Genomic DNA, 16,755 nt, shown 5'->3' on the forward strand with positions numbered 1-16,755 from the left:
GGGGGTTTCATGGGAGCCCGCTGGCCCTGACCATGACCCTCGAGGGCTCCTCCTCCTCTCAGGTTGAAACTCAAATGGAATTGCTATGGCTGGCTGCCTGGAGGCCTAGCAGGGGCACCTAGCCAGGTGGCCCCTCTCTCCACCCAGGGGCTCAAGCCCGGTCCTACCTACCCTGTCAGGGCGTTGCCCCACAAGGACTCCCACCAGGGCCCTATGCTGGAAGCCAGTTCCTGCCATGTGGACACAGGAGCCTTCTGCAGGACCCCTCACCCCCACCCCAAGTGAATGACCAAGAACAGCTTCTGCAGGTAAGGGGGCTCCTTCAACTTTTGGGGAGGGACTTCCCGCACAGGGGACCCAGATGCGCACAGGGTGACAAGTCCTCACGCTCAGGCAGACCGCTGAGAACTTTAAATTGCTGTCATCTGCTTTATTGACAGGTAAATTGTTCAAAAATGTTCTCACGATTCAATAATTACAAAGACTCAGACTTACATTAAAAAAGTAAAAACCAGAACCCCCAGCAGGTGCCAGCCCCAGCAGAAGGCCCAGGGAGGTGGGCGGGCGGGCAGGTGCTGGGCGTGTGACACGCACAGGCAGGCCGTGGTGCCCACGTCACTCAGTGCCGACTCAAGGTAAGTGCACGTCTTAAACAGCGTCGCCAAGAACGTCGACCAGCGGGAGAGTGGGGAGAAGCCCGTCCTGGGCCAAAGACCAGCTGTGTCTGCTGGCCAGTTAACCATCAGCCTTTAATGGGACAGGCCACAAACCCGATCACTCAACACGTGAGCAAGGAAGGGTGAGGGTAAATACGCGGGCCGAGCCAATGTGCAGGAGTGTGTCGGGCGAGTCTACATGATGCATACGGGCACTAATCACAGGGCTCCATGCAGGGGCGGGGCGTCGGGGGTGCTGGCCTCCTCTCGCCCAGCAGGCCTCGGCCTGGATGCTGCTCGACGCTCCCCGGTTTTGCGGTGAGGCAGAAGCTGTGGAAGTGAGCTGACTTCACAGTAGTAGATACAGGTGACGCTTGACGGTTGTGACCGGGAATGGACTAACACACACAAGGGACCCAGGGCAGGTGTCACTCACCAGGGGCCTGTGTCCATGGCTACGAGGTCGGCGGAAGGTAGTCTGCAGCTGACCGTGATGGCTAAATGAATAAAAAGGCCACCAACTGACCTCCACTTTCCTGTCTTCACAATTCTAGTGACACTGGGAATGACACACAACTTCCTACTATTCTCCTAAGGTCCTAGGAAAGTTTCAGGAAATAGGGAACAGGCTCGTCACTGAGGCTGCGTTCCGAGCTACTTCCTCAGCAGGGCTGCGCTGGGCCCACTGGGTGTCTGCGGGGCCCCGTGCGCCTTCTCAGCTTGTTCTGGGCCGGGTGCTGGTCCTTCACGTGCAAACGGAACAGTGTTTCCTCACAGCTGTGCAGATGAGTGGATCCGGTCTACCGCCACAGCCCATGCGGCGTGTAACTGATCATTACTATAATAAAGATTTTTATCTCCATATCTACAAATTGAGTCTATGTTTCCTCGGACAACACTGGAGAGTCAGCTCAGTCTTGGCACTGACAGTGGAGACCACCCCCAGCTCCCGGGCCCCACGGTGGTGAGGCAGCAGGCTGGCGGTTTCAGGCGTCGGAGGCCGGCTGCTCCAGGCCTTCCAGGGGGAGCTGGCTCCTGTGCGGGGAGTTGGGGCTTGGGGGGCCACTGGGGTTGGAGCTGTTCGATGGAGTCGAGTGTTTGGTCGAATCCGAGTCGGGCTGTTAACACAAAGGAGGGGGTCGGCATAAGAACCAATCACCCTGGGCCTGTGGAGGCTGTGTGCCGCCCAGCCGGATGTGGCCATTTGTGGTGCCAAGATGTGGCAGCTGCTGTCCCCTTTCTTCTTAGGACAACACACCTTTTTTTTTTCAACACACCCTCTTTACCAGCGTGTCACACGGTCCTTAAGGTTGCTGGTAAGAGATCATAACCCCACAAGTAATTCAGTAATTACAGAGGAATGAGGAACTCCACAGTGAAGAAACCAAGACGGTCTGAAGTCAGACAAGGCATACTTTCATGATAAACTTTCTCAACATGATAAAGAATGTCCATGAAAAACCCACAGCTCACTTCATACTAAATGGTGCAGGTCAAAAACTTCCCCCCCAAGGTGAGGAACAAGCAAGGATGCCTGCATTCACCACTGCCGTTCAACATTGTACTAGAAGTTCTCGCCAGAGCAATTAGGCAGGAAAAAGAAAAAGGCATCCAAGCTGGAAAGGAAGAAGTTAAACCATCTCTGTTCACAGATAGAATCTACATACAGAAAATCCCGAAGAACTCACAACTCTCCCACCCAACCCAAACCAATTCAGCAAAGCTGCAGCGTACAAGATCAATACACAAAAAATCAGTTGTGTTTCTACACACCCGCAATGAACAATGTGAAAAGGAAATTAAGAAAACCATTATATTCAAAATAGCATCCAAAGCAGTAACACCTAACTACGAATAAACTTAAAGAGGTGAAAGATTTCTACACTGAAACTGTTGGCTACAAAATATTCCCCAAAATTAAAAGATGACCTAAATAAATGGAACAAGATTCCACATTCATGGACAGGAAGACTGAACATCATTAAGATGGCAATACTCCCCCATAGTGATCCACAGATTCAGGGCAATCCCTGCTGAAATTCCAATGGCGCTCTCTCCTTTTTTCCAGAAATGGAAAAGCCAGTCCTCAAATTCATACGGAATTGCAAGGGGCCCAGAGTAGTCAATACTAAGGAAAAAATGGGAGGAATCACACTTCCCAAACTTCTTCAAAACGTAATACAACAGTAATGCACTGTGGTGTGTATTAGCACAGAGAACAGTGGAATAGAACTGAGAGTCTAGAAATAAATCTATCCAGCCACGGCAAACTGGTTTTTGACCAGGGTGCCAAGCCCATTCAATGAGGGAAAGAAAAGTCTCTACAACAAATAGTGCTGGATATTCACATATGAAAGGATGAAGCTGGACCCCCTACCTCCAACATACAGAAAATTAATTCAAAATAGATCGACCTAAATACAAAAGCTCAAAGCATAAAACTCTTAGAAGAAAACACTATTAAATCTTCAAGACTTTGGATTCAGCAATGAATTCTTAGGACCTCAAAAGCACAACCAACAAAACAAAACAAAACAAAAAATTGGGTATCACCAAAATTAGAAGTATCAAAGGACATTATCAAGAATGTGAAAACACAACCCACAGAATGGAAGAAAGTATTTAAAAATCATATAAGGGTCTAGTATCCAGATTACATAAAGAGTTCTCCAACCCCACAGTGAAAAGCCAACTCAATTTTTAAAAATGGGCAAAAGACTTGAACAGACCTTCCTCCAAAGGTATAGAAGTAACCAACAAGTACACAAAAAAGATGCTGACATCACTACTCATTAGGGAAATGCAAATTAAAACCACAATGAGGTAAAGTAACTTCATACCCACTAGGATGGCTTTTAAAAAACAAAACAAAACAAAACCAGGAAAGTAGCGACAAGGATGTGGAGAAATCTTAACTTTCATACGCTGCTGGTGGGAGTGTGAAATGGCATACAGTTGCTGTGGAAAACAATTTGATGGTTCCTCAAAAAGCTAAACATTTTCCACTGCTACGTAGGCACTTGCACGAATCCGTGTACACACACGTTCATATCTGTAGTATTTTTTTTTAATTTTTAATGTTTATTTTTGAAAGAGAGCATGAGTGGGGGAGGGGCAGAGAAAGGGAGATAGAATCCGAAGCAGGCTGCAGGCTCTAGGCTCCGAGCTGTCAGCACAGAGCCCGACACAGGGCTTGAACTCATGGACCCCGAGATCATGACCTGAGCGGAAGTCAGACGCTCAACCGACTGAGCCACCCAGGCGCCCCTATTCTTAACAGCCGAAAGGTGAACACAGCCCAGATGTCCATCAGTGGACCAAGGAGTACACGAAACACGGTACAGCTGTACGATGGAGTATTTGGCAACAAAAAGGAACAACCCGCTGACACCTGCTACAACGAATCTCGAAGACCTCTTGCTCCGTGAAATAAGCCAGACATGAAAGGCCATGTAGTACACGATTCTGTTCATACGAAATGTCCACAACAGGTGACTCCACAGAGACAGAACAAAGATTCGTGGCTGCCACAGGCTGGGGGATGGGTGGGACGGGGAGAGGCTTAGTCGGGGGTCGGGGGGAAGGGGTTGGGGCGATGGAAATGTTTTGACCCTTGATTTAGCTCGTGGTTGCACGACTCTGGACACGCCTTACACAACCACCGAGTCGTTCACTTTCAAATGGCTGCTTCGTGTCACGTGAACGTCACTTGCAATAATGTCAAAGAGGAACAAACGAGGTCAGTGCAGGACAAACAGGGGCTCCGTGCCTCAGGACGGGACACGTCGAGGACACCATGTCCTCCGTGTGGTATTCCAGCCTGGGACATACAACTGGAATCTCAGGAAACGAGGGACGCACCCGAACTGAGGAGCGCTCCAGAAAGTAAGGGGCGTGTTCTCCGCAAAATGTTACAGCAAAGACGGAAGCTGTGCTCCGGGGTGGGGGGTGGGAGGTGGCTGAAGATCTGAGGCAGCTGAATGTCTCGTGTGACCGGAGACAGGGTCCGTACCAGGAAACGGTGCTTGCGGACACTGTGGTCCAGGCAGACCACGGCCGGCACTGTGGTTACACAAGAGAAGGACTCCCGGTCCGGGGGGGCGTGGTCTGTCCAACCTCTGGATACAGTTTAGGAAGTGGCGGGCACGCGTGCTTACACGCACTTATTTGCTGGTCCCCGGGAGATCTGGGTGGCAGGGAGAGAGTTATGGGGACTTTCCACTGTTACCCAACTCAAAACGTCAGGGAAGCCTTGACTGAGGGACATTCTGCAACAGGACCGTAGTGATAACAAATCAATGCCATGAAAGACAAAAAAAAAAAAAAAAAAAAAGGCCAGACCCAGATTACAGACGGGACTACATATGCAATGTGTAATCCTTCACTGGGGCCTGGGTCTCAGCAAGCTGTAGGGGCCGTCACTGCGCCGGGAGGGTGCAGAGGGGCGATTTGAGCCCCGCGACCGGGGAGGGAGGAGGTACTGCGAGCCCGGGAGCCACGTGCAGAACTGGACCAGGGCTGTCGTGATGTTCCGACTTACTTTCTGCTGGTTCGGCCCCAAAACGTCAAACAGGGAAAAGCGGACTATGTAAAGGTCTATCCTTGCAACGTTTCTGGAGGTTTGAAAATTTTCAACATAGACAGTTTAGGGGAAAAAAGGAAAATAAGAGAAAAAAAACAAGACCTACCTCCAGAGCCATTAATCGTGGGCAATTTCAAGGGAGTTCTATGAAACCTTCCGGGAAAGAAATTCCATATATTATGGCCACTGAGAGTTACGGGCTTCCTCGGTGTTGAGGCCAGCACAGCTCTGAAAGCTGGCCAAGCACACACACACAACATGAGAGCCACAGGTCAACTTTACCGATAGGCATAGTCAACCAAACGATCAGACTGAATCTGTTAGCGTACAAAATAAGAACACCACATCGTGACCGAGGAGGATTTAGCCTCAGAACACAAGGACGTCCGTTCTGACGTTAACAGGCTAGGGAGAGAACCACGAAGGTGGTCACTTTGGAAAACTCTGATAGAAGCATCTTGATTAATATCCATCATCCCTTCCTTATTGACAAAGCAAACTCTTCCGAAGCTAGGAGGAGAAAACCACTTCTTTAGCCAAGTGAAAGATGCCCCCCACAAAGGACGGGCGGGGGCGGGGGAGGGTGAAGTCTTAGTGAGACGCGGGCAGGGGCACAGAGCCAGTGGTGTAGGAATCCAAACCTAGGCGCTCAGGAGCCCCGGCCAGTGCATGGAGAGAGGCAGCGCCCACCTCTTCGTTCCCACCATCTCTGCCCAGGGCCAGAGAGCCAAAATTCCAAGGCCATCGACCAAACACAAATGCCAATGAGAATGGAGCAAGGTGACTGGACACTGAACATTCCAAAGACGCCAGGAGTAACCACCAACTCCGTAATGGAAGATTACAGTCCATTCACGATGGCAACCAAACCTTCAAATTCTTTAAAAAAAAATTTTTTTTTCAATGTTTATTTATTTTTGAGACAGAGAGAGACAGAGCATGAACGGGGGAGGGGCAGAGAGAGAGGGAGACACAGAATCGGAAGCAGGCTCCAGGCTCTGAGCCATCAGCCCAGAGCCCGACGCGGGGCTCGAACTCACGGACCGCGAGATCGTGACCTGAGCTGAAGTCGGACGCTTAACCGACTGAGCCACCCAGGCGCCCCCAAACCTTTAAATTCTTAAGAGTAAACTTACTAACCACAAACATGCATGGCCTGTAAGAGGGGAACCATTAACTGGAGAGATGCTCAATGTTCCCACACAGGAAAGGTCAAGATGGAGGGCATCCCCCAGATTAATCTATGAATTCACAACGTAATCCCAATGAAAAGCTCAACGCAAGCTTTACTTTTTTACTGTGGAGGCAACAGGCTGGTTTTAAAACTTCTTTGGAGTGGGGCGCCCGGCTGGCTCAGTCGGAAGAGCGTGCGACTCTTGATCCCGGGGTCGTGGGTTCAAGCCTCACGTTGGGTGCAGAGATTATGTAAGTGAATAAATTAAAAGAATATATTTGGAGGAAAAAACAGCTAAGAAATTGTTCTAACGGGGGAACAAAGAGATTTGCTCTGCCCAGTCTCCTGTTACAGGTGGTGCTGACAGAGGAAGAGAATCCAGTGGGTGCACTGGGGGACGGCCTGTCCATTAATAGAAACGTGTAAACAAAGGAATTTGACTATAATAAAGACATTTTGAGTTGGAGGGAAATCGGTGGCACGGGGCCAGCATGCCATCCACTTTCGAAAGAAATGAACTCAGGCCCTTGCCTACACATGCACGCAGCCATCGCACACACTCCCTCTCTGACGTTGTCGTGACGGCACGACAGCAGAGACCCCCCCTGCCAGACTCCTGCAGGCACCACGAGAGAACGTTTATCCTAGGTGAGGCAGACTGGACTGCACGAGAATTCATCTGTGTTAAGACAGAACACCCTTAGAATCGAGGCACAATCGAAGGATTAGTGATACCAGCCAGAGTACTTGCAACAGGGAATATGGACGATGAGTGAAGAGCTTCTGGAAATCAGGACGAGGGGTGAAGGTGTGCAGGCGAGCCCCGGAGGAAGAAATGGCCAACGCACGTGTGGAAAGCCGTGACCTCAGTCAGTGAGAATGAGAAACGTGTGAACGGAGACCTAGACCTGCTGTCTTTGCCTGATCGGTGTGGCAGCCAGTGTGAGCACGCCCAGCCCCGGGGCCGTGTTTTCGGACAGCGACAGGGCAGGCTGTCCGGCTCCTGGCCTCCTACGGACAAGCTACTGAGGGCAGAGAGACCGGCGAGAGCCCCACGGCCCTCACTGCCATCTCCCACGGGAGCACCCTGGTGTGCACGCTCTGATCCCGAACGGCCATTAGAGGGCCAGGACAGAGAGAAGACCGATGTGGAAGACGCAGAAGGCCACCTGTGCAGCTACCAGTATGCTACGTCCCAGTAAGACGACACAGAGAGGTCTAGAAGGAAGAAGTTGGCTGGACTTCTTACGGGAAGGCGTTCGTCTCTCGGTCACACGGCAGGGAGGCGCCGACTCGTCAGGGCCCAGGAGCCCACTGCCCCGCCACCCCATGCCCGGGGCAGCCACCAGTGCCTGGCTCCCGAGGCCTTGGTCTGACGGAGGAACGTGCCGCTCAGGCCACTGCCCGGAGAGGGGAACCTCCATCTTTCTCCCGACGGGCTCAGGGTCCCGCAGCCGGTGCCGTCCTGCCCCCCCTCCTCAGCACAGCCCCTGAGAAGTCGTCGGTGGGGAGCCCCCGAGGAGGTGACGAGCGCTCAGGCCGGCCTGTCACCAGGCTGCTCCTCCTCCTGCGCTCCCGCCCCGCTTCCCGAGCCCGCTGGGCCCCTGTGGCTGGGCCGGGTGGGGCGAAGCCTCCGTCACCACTGATTTGCCTCCACGTGCGGAGATGCAGACACTCGGGGGGCGTCCCTGTAACGAGGCGAGTCTTACCTCTTTGTCAAAGTCCTGGTCGGGGTCGGACATACTCCTAAGGGGCACAGCCACTCCGGGCTCCGACCCACCTACGGAACGAGGACAGCCGTCATCTGGACTGAAAGCCTGGAGCTCCCCCACGCAGGCCCCCGCCCTTGGGCACCTCTGGTACCTGACGAGGGCCACGAGATGTAGGGCTTGTTCCTCGGGGGAGGCTGCCGGGACAGGCCGGGGGGAGCAGGGCCAGGCCTTTCCTCCTGGGAGGGGGGCACGGCGCTCTGGGTGGAGAGAACAGCAGTGAGCACGCTCGGGGGCGCCCTCGCCAGGGTGCAGGCAGACCGCAGGGGCGGAACCGCGGCCCAGCAGGTACGCCGGCCACAGAGCGTACAGACGCCGCCGGGATCCCGGGGACCCAGTGAGCAAAACGGAGGGTGGCGCCGAGCCAATGCCGAGCTAAGAACTGGGAATAGCTATTTTAGGCTGAGCCCAACCCCGTCTTGTGGTTTTAAATGAAAAACTATGCTACCTGCTCCTATCGAGACGTTCTTGAGAAATCATTTTTGATAGCTAGTTTCTCACGAAACGCTAGCAGCCCGAACCCGTGACAGACACCAAACGCGTGTAAACGCGCCAGCGTTCACACACACGCACGCACACACACGCAGCCCCTGGGGCGGCTGCAGGGCCAGTTGAGGGTAGGAACAGACCCATGTGCCAGGTGCCCCGGGTCTGCCGGGCACCAGGGCCGGGGCCGGTGACACAGGCAGGCGCGGATGTGGCTCCCTCGCCCGGCCCGCCCCGTCCGGCGAGCTCACCAGAGGCAAGTCCATGAGCACCTGCATCCCGTCGCCCGGGCCCATGTGGGCCACGTGGTTGAAGTTGGTCGGGTTGGAGATCATTTTGGACCTCAATTCTGGGTCTCTGAGCATCTCTCTGGGGAAAAAAAGTGTTTCTGGGGCTCACAGACGTCAAAGTCCTCCTGGCTCCCCTCTTCCCGCCTCGGCGAGGCCGGGCCACGACCCAGCTCTTACCGCCGCTGCTGCAGCCGCTCCTCCTCCGGCACCTTGAACACAAACCGCCTCTTGCTCCTGGTCCGCAGCATCTGCTTCTTGCTGCCGTCGGACGTGTCGGGCACGTTGAGGACCGTTCCTGCGGGAACGCAGAACGCCGCCGCCGGTCACGCGTGGCCCTCGTGCTGCTGACACGCGGGGCCCCTCCTTCCCTCCGCGCGACACCTGCCGCGGGCGTCTTACCCGAGTTCTCGCTCTTGAAGTAGATCAAGCGGGGGGGCTCGCAGCTGAGCAGATTGAGGGTGCCCTCGGAGTTGAGCGGCCTTATCTGCGTCGGAAAGCGGAGAGGGGCGGTAGCCGGTAGCCCGGGAGGACGCCGGCCCCGCCCCGCCCCGCCCCGCCGCCTTACCCTGCGCAGGCCGATGGTCTGCACCCACTCCATGGTGCGCACGTCGAACACGTCCACGCCGTACTCGCTGTACACTGTGACGTGGGAGGGGCTGCAACCTAGCGCAGACGAGCGGGGCGGCGTGAGCGGGCGTGGGCCCCCGCGCCCTCCGCCGCCCCCGCGGCCCCCCACGGGCAGCGGCCGGGCCCCGACCCCCGCGACCTTCGGGGAGCGCCGAGGAGGCCCCGCCGCCGCCCTCAGCGGTTGGGCTTAGGAGCGCTCCCGGTCCCGCTCTAGAACCATCCTTCCCTTCGGACTCGCGCGAACTCAACCGGATGTTTCAACGCTCTACCGTCACGTGTGTAACCGCACAGCTTTCTGCCACAGCACAGAGGCTGGAGGGGACTTGCTCACAAAGCTGGCTTTCGTACTTGGCTTTCTATACGGTTATTGCAAACACAGGGACTTGAGGCCCAGCGCGGCTGCTATTCAGGGAGGGGCGGAGCGCTCTCTTTTCTGAGGCAAGTTCTGTTAACAGACACCGAGGAGCCCGGTTTCCGAGTAAGCGTTTCAGGTCTCCAAACAGAACTGCTTCGCTCCGGGGCGACAGTCCCGCGCCCCCACGCACCCGGCTGACCCACCGGTCCTTCTGGGGAGGTCTGCACACGCCTGGCCGTGAGGACCCGCCTGCCGTGAACCCCGGAGGGGGCTCTTTCGCTAAGGGACAGGGACGCCCCGGGGGTCGTCCTGGTGATGGCAAGCCCACCTAGGGCACGGAACATCACACACCGGTAAGCGTTGGCCCAGCTGCCGTTCGAAGCGGAGGGGACATTCCCCACGTTTAGAACTGTCGCGGGGAGAGGGAGCCGCGGCCGGGCTGCCAGGGACGGCGGGGCAGGCGGGAGGTACCCTGTCGTCACTCTGCCTCCCCCGAGTCCCCAGTGCCACCCTGCAGAAATGCACGGCTGTGTCTCTGTTCCTGGTCCCTCTGCCTTCCGGGGTGGAGGTGAACTCCTTCGTGTCACGCGACACTTGCCGAAGCTGAATTTTTAAAAGAGCTCTGCCGTGTGGCTGCCAATTCCCAACGGGCTACGTGGTCGGCCCTTCTCTTTCCAATGCAAAAAGGAAACCACGAAACAGGGTTTAGGAAGCAGGCAAGACGCTGGGACTCGCCGCCAGACCGTCTCAGAGGGGACAGGTCCGCAGACTTGGAGGTAACTTTCAGAGGACCACTCTCCACCCGCAGGCGTCTGGGGCAGCTCCTCTCACGGGGGAATATGTGGGGCCTCATTTGCAAGGAGCCAGGAAGAGACCTGTGTGTGTGACCTCTAGTGATAGACTGAAGTGCCCAATCTCAAGAGAAATTTAAATTAAAAAGTCAACACCAGGGGTGCCTGGGTGGCTCAGCTGGTTGAGCGTCCGACTCTTCATTTCGGCTCAGGTCACGATCCCACGGTTCGTGGGTCTGAGCCCTGAGTCGACAGCACAGAGCCTGCTTGGGGTTCTCTCTGCCCCTTCCATGCTCGCACTCCCTTTCACTCTCAAGATAAATCAATAAACTTTAAAAAAAGAAAGTCAACAGGAGGGGCATGGGCCTCGGAGACTGACCGGCCTCCATTTGAGCCCGGTTCTGCTCTGCGCCCTACGCAAGCTACCTCTCCTCTGTGGCCCTCAGTGTCCTCCTTGGCAAGATGGGACAGACTGTGCCCTCCCTACGTGACAGGGGACAGGTGAGAACACCCAAGAATGCTCTCAGCTCAGGGCCTGGAACATAGAGGCAAGAGAGTTAATAGCTCTGCAGCCTGCACGTTATATACTTATTTTTGGTCAACTCTAAAACTGATTCGGTGTCTATAATGTGCACGTGGGACAAAAAGGCCACAAAGGTGGAGTAAGACCTGGAAAGGGAAGAACAGGGGCACCAGGTGTCCATGCCAGTCACACAGCCAGGACTCCAAACTCCTCACGCTCAGTGACCTTTCTACAATAAACTGTTCAAAAACTTAGGATTCTAGGGGCGCCTGGTTGAGTGTCCGACTTTGGCTCAGGTCATAATCTCACAGTTTGTGAGTTCGAGCCCCACGTCGGGCTCTGTGCTGACAGCTCAGAGCCTGGAGCCTGCTTTGGATTCTGTGTCTCCCTCTCTGCCTCTCCCCTGCTTGCAGTCTGCCTCTCTCTCTCCCAAAAACAAACAAATACCAACCTTAGGATTCTGAAGGAAAAGACTCTGGTTGGCAGGGATCCTACGTGGCTCTGGGGCCATTCCTATGCAGTCTCCCACGAGGAGGACGGGAGGCGGCAAGGAAGGGAACGGAGAAGTGTCATGGCAACAGGCCTTGCCTCCTTCCCCGCTGGCCCTGGGCTGCCAGCACCTGCCTGCCTGTCTGCTGCACTGGCGCCCGTGGCTGGGGGCTAAGCAAGTCAGGAATCAGCCAGCGAGGCGGGAGAGCCAAAGGCTGGCACATCGATTGCCCCAAGGGCCTGACATCCTGGTTCCAGCACCCTTGGGTACACTGCCAGCTTGGCACGGCCATCAACCAGCCACCAAGAAAGGCTGTCCTTTTAGATAATTAAGACCTATGACCCCACCCCACCCCCACCAGCCCCAAATCCACGTGCACCCTGCGTCTAGTCTAATTACTCCCTGCTCTCTGTGCGACCCGCTGCTTGGACGACCCGGGTGACCAGGATACACGGAACAGGTGGGATCTGAGGCTGAGAGTCCAGCCTGGGCGATCGGACAGCGGCTGGGTGGGGTGTGGCCCTGTGGAACCCACTCCAGGTCCTTGCTCACCAGGCTCAGGCCTCAATGACTCGTGTCCAGGGACTGCGTTCCACAGAAAGCCACTGCAACCGAGCAAACACAGGAATGCAGCTCCTAGCACTTCCGGAAAACGTCCCTCCGGGAGCTTTACCGGACACTGGAGCTCAACTTTTTCTGGCTGCCAGAAACCTGTAACTTGTTTTTATTACCGTGTGAGCTTATAAACCATCCCTGTTGGGGTTCTCCGGCTGCGGGGCTCCCACGAGGCCCCGGCGCTCGGGGACAGAAAGGTGCCGTGGGCTGGAGGCCGGCTCGAGAGGCAAGCCCGCCTGCAGCCCGCCCGCCGGCCAGTCTGAGACACGGTGTCAGGACCACACCTTCTCCTGAAGAAACCCACGGAGCCTGCCGCTCCAGCGCCTGACTGCTCAGCTAAGGGAACCAAGAGACAGACCAAAGCGAAACAGGACACGTGCTCACTGTCGATGTGAAAAGCGGCAACAGAGATATGGCAACAGAAAACATATACATACTACAGGCAACAGGCGCCGCAGGCCACATGAGCTCCTGCATGCGTGACCTCCGGCCTTGCGGGTCCACGTACAGTCCCATGTGGCTGAAGCAAAGCAGGTACTCCTCGCTTTTGAGCTCCACAGCACAAAGGGCATCAAAAGACTGCTGTGAGAGGAACGTGAGCGAGGGGTCACTGGGATTTACCAGGGTTAGAGCCTGCCCGTCCCCCTGGGGGCTCAGCACACAGAACCCAGAAGGGTAGCCCACACAGAGCTTGTCTTTGATCGCGGCCATCCACTGCACGGGCCCGGGGGCCACCAGCTCATTGAACTTCCTGTGGAAAGGCCTAGTTCTCTGGACCTCATAGCAGAGGACCAGCCGCTTCACGGCCGCGAACAGGCAGGTGGAAGAGCTCTTCTTCAAGGTTGCAGTCGCTATGAGCTGGCAGCCTTTTGTTTCCGGAAGCTTGATGTCGACATTGCTCTCCGCCCCATCAAAGGCAGACCACGGACAGAGATGGACGTGGTGGTTGCGGCCGCAGAGGAGGACGGCGATTTTCTCTTTGGGAGCGAGCTCGATCTGGTACACTTTCTTGTAGTCGGCAACGCGGACGATCACTGCGGGGATGCAACGTCGGGTCTCAGAGCCGCTCGAGGGCATCCGCTCGAGGGTGCCAGGAACCTCCCCACCGCTCCCTTCCCCGCAGTCGGCATGGAGGGACGGCCCCATCATGCTCTAGAACGTGCCTCCACCCCCACCATACCTCACTGCCCTGCAGACGCCAGGGCAGAGCCCTCCTTGAGCAGCCCCCGGGGGCCACCATTCTAAGACCCCTGCCCTGCCCTGCCCGCCCCAGCACCAGGGCCCCGGCCTGGAGGTGGCGCTGGACGTCCTTCCAGCTCATCCCTGAGGCCAAGAACCCTCGGGTTGCGTTTAGGGAACAAAGACTTGTCTTCGACCTCACTGGACCCTCAAGCTCTGCAAGCAGCTGCCAACCCCACCGGACCCAGAACATCGGGGGTATTGGATGTAGGACCTGCACTAAGGGCTCTCTGAGCAGAGCCCTGGATCTGGACCCCGAGGGACCGACGGGCCCCGGCAGGCCGGCAGCAGGTGACGCGCGTTCGCTCCGGGCTCGGCAGGAAGGGAACGCTGCCCACCCGGGAGCAGCCCCTCATTTCTAGGGGCGGTGCCCAGACCCTGGCCCAAGGCCCAGGCCAGTGCTGGTCTCCTTGTATTTCTGTCCCCGGACACAGGGCAGTGAGGAGGGGGGGACAGGAGATATTCTGCATTCTCCTGCCGGGCAGAACGAAATGTCAGAAATCTGAAGCAACAGAAGGGAAGTTCCTGTCAGGTCTCAGCACACGGAGGAATTCAGGAAACGTTCTTCCTTCTAGGAAGCTCCCCCGCCCCCAGCTGCCTATGCAGTCCTCTCCTAGACGAGCTCGGTGAGGGCCGTGAGCAGCTCACCCCCGGCCCCTGGGGCTGCTCTCTGCCCCGCACTGCACTCTGCGCTCGGAGGCACTGGTGAACGTTCCACGGCTACTAACGTCTGTCTTATTTGTCGCAAACTGCTTTTCTCAGCTGTCCGCCCTTCCCTTCCTTTGCGCGCTTCCCACATCACCAAACAAATCCCAGCCCTCGCGGGTTTCTGCCACGCCTCCCGCTCCCGTCTGCGCGAGCCCAGGACGGACAGGAGCCCCTGTGCACTCACCATCACGGGTCACCTCTATGACATAGAGCCCTTCTTCCAGGCCGACCACGATCCTGTCCCCATCTGTCAAGGCAGGAGAGGTAAAAACACAAAGTCAGCGCTACAGGCGCGCCATTCGCTTCTCAGAGCAGGTGCGGGACTACATTCGAACGGACGACGCGGCCGTGGCCTTCGTGTGCTGGCGCGCTCAGGTCCGGCCCCGCAGCACCCCCCCCCCGATGCGCTGCCGTCCGTGCTGGGAGAGCGCGGCCCCACGCGGCCCCCGGCACGCACCCACGACGGCGGCGCTCAGGACGGCCTTGATGAGAGGCAGCGTGCTGTCGTAGGCCTCCTGCGGGACGTGCACGATCTGGTTCCTCAAGCGGTTCTTGTGGAGGATCGACTGCAGTCCTTCTAGAATCCCAACCCACTTCCTCTTTTCGTTCTCATTTTCTGTCAGAATGAGCAGTGAGCTGGTCTTAGAAGGTGTCCCTAAGAGAGAGGCTGTCACCTTCATGACAGACAAAGAGAAGAGCCATAAGACAACCAAACCACAGCAAACAGACGCCCCCAGCCTGGCCCGGCCACCACCTCGCACCGGAGGTGGGCAGCAGGAGGGCGTGCTTCCCAGCACCGTGACTCGGGCGCCCGCGGAGGGTGTGAGGGGCTCTGCGGCTGGACACGGGCAGGGGCACAGCGATAAACAGGCACCCCGCGTCCCTTCCTTGTCAGGTTCCAGTTAACTCCACTCTTGCCAAAACCGTCATCTAGCTGTCCCATTTAAAAACTGATTTGTCGGGGCGGCTGGGGGGCTCAGTCCGTCGAGTGTCGGGCTGCAGCTGAGGTCGTGATCTCACAGTTTTTGTTTCTCAAGTCCTAGCCCCGCAACGGGCTCTGTGCTGCCAGCTCAGGAGGGCCTGGAGCTCGTCTGGATTCTCTGTCTCCCTCTCTCTCTGCCCTGCCCCTACTCACACACGGTTTCTTTTTTCCTCAAAGATAAATAAAAACATCGAATAAAACAGAAACTGATTTCTTGAATGCCCTTGTTATAATTAAAAGCAGATTCTCAGAACGTGTACAGGAAAAACAGAATCTCCAACAAAAGTGCTTTGCCCAAACATGCCTCCCTGTGAGAATCCCCTGGGCAGCTGAAGCTCCTACAGAAGGATCACCTTGTAAGCAACGGTGGCAGCTTTCTGTGTTGTGCGTAAGAGGCAGTTTCTGAACTGAAAGGAGACTTAATGGAAGAGGCTTCCTGGATTCCATTTGGTGGTCAGCCAAACTTCTCCCGTATTTATCAAATATCCCCAATGTGGGTACCTGGGAGCTCAGTCGGTTAAGCGTCTGACTCTTGGTTTTGGCTCAGGTCCCGATTTAACAGTTTTGTGAGTTTGAGCCCCGCGTCAGGCTCCGTGCTGACAGTGTGGAGCCTGCTGGGGATTCTCTGTCTCCCTCTCTCTGCCCCTCCCCCACTCAGGCGGTCTCTCTCTCTCTCTTTCAAAATAAGTAACTTAAAAAAAAAAAATCTTCAAAACAATCCCCAGTGGAGGGGTTGGGGGGATTCCTTCCCCATCCCACAATCTCTCAGAAGCTTCCTAATGGCGCACCGTCTAACGTAAACTCAGTGGGGGTGGGGGGGAGGGGCCTCTCCACCTCAGCCAACAACAGTGCTGAGAAACGTCTACTGGCTTCTTCCTGTTTCGCTCCAGGTAGTGGCCGCTGAGTCCCAGGAAGGAAAGCTGCGGCGGCACACTGCACCCGTGAAGGGCGACGTGGCGGCTCCCAGCGTCAGGCACGTCGTGACCGGAGTCACAGACATACACAGCGGCTGAGGTGCAGGACGGAAGGCAGTGCCAGTGAGGTGGGGGAGACGGCGCCTAGGAAGGAGGGACCCCAACACGAGGGAAGGAGTCAGGGGGGCAGGAGGTAGAGGAAGAGGAGGTCCACCCTGGACTGGCTAGCCCCTTGCTATGGCACATCGAAATGCTCCGAAAGAGAACTGTTATTTTAACCACGGGGGTTCTTTCTTGCGATTAGTAAAACATCTCTAAGAAACAGAAAAAAAGCATACCCTGAATATACACGGGACATCTCGGCGAGAAGCATGTATGACATCTGAGGCCAGGACCGAGCTCACCGAGAACTCCTCGTCCCTGGTAAGAAACAGAACACCCGGAATATCAGAAAGAAAAGTGCACGCGGGCCGGTCCTCCGCCCCGCTTATGGGAAAGGATACAGAACGTGAGGCGGGCCCCTTGCCTCCACCTGGGTAAGAAAGCACGCTGAC

The 16,755-nt window shown here is 56.1% G+C and overlaps 1 protein-coding gene across 1 annotated transcript in view; it reads right to left on the reverse strand.

The window, feature by feature from the left end:
• Window positions 1-415: 415 nt before the first annotated feature.
• The window catches only part of CDC42BPB (CDC42 binding protein kinase beta), a 102,620-nt gene continuing 86,280 nt past the window's right edge, over window positions 416-16,755 (reverse strand). The window contains exons 27-37 of the mRNA XM_043557066.1: window positions 16,540-16,621; window positions 14,763-14,979; window positions 14,490-14,552; window positions 12,796-13,392; window positions 9,523-9,620; window positions 9,357-9,441; window positions 9,135-9,252; window positions 8,919-9,036; window positions 8,276-8,381; window positions 8,122-8,192; window positions 416-1,774 (exon numbers count right to left, since the gene is read on the reverse strand). Of these exons, the coding sequence (XP_043413001.1) occupies window positions 1,643-1,774; window positions 8,122-8,192; window positions 8,276-8,381; window positions 8,919-9,036; window positions 9,135-9,252; window positions 9,357-9,441; window positions 9,523-9,620; window positions 12,796-13,392; window positions 14,490-14,552; window positions 14,763-14,979; window positions 16,540-16,621 (1,687 nt within the window). The 3' untranslated portion in view covers window positions 416-1,642. The remainder of the gene's footprint in view (window positions 1,775-8,121; window positions 8,193-8,275; window positions 8,382-8,918; window positions 9,037-9,134; window positions 9,253-9,356; window positions 9,442-9,522; window positions 9,621-12,795; window positions 13,393-14,489; window positions 14,553-14,762; window positions 14,980-16,539; window positions 16,622-16,755) is intronic.

This window comes from Prionailurus bengalensis, chromosome B3, assembly GCF_016509475.1.
Source record: "Prionailurus bengalensis isolate Pbe53 chromosome B3, Fcat_Pben_1.1_paternal_pri, whole genome shotgun sequence".
Taxonomy (NCBI): domain Eukaryota; kingdom Metazoa; phylum Chordata; class Mammalia; order Carnivora; family Felidae; genus Prionailurus; species Prionailurus bengalensis.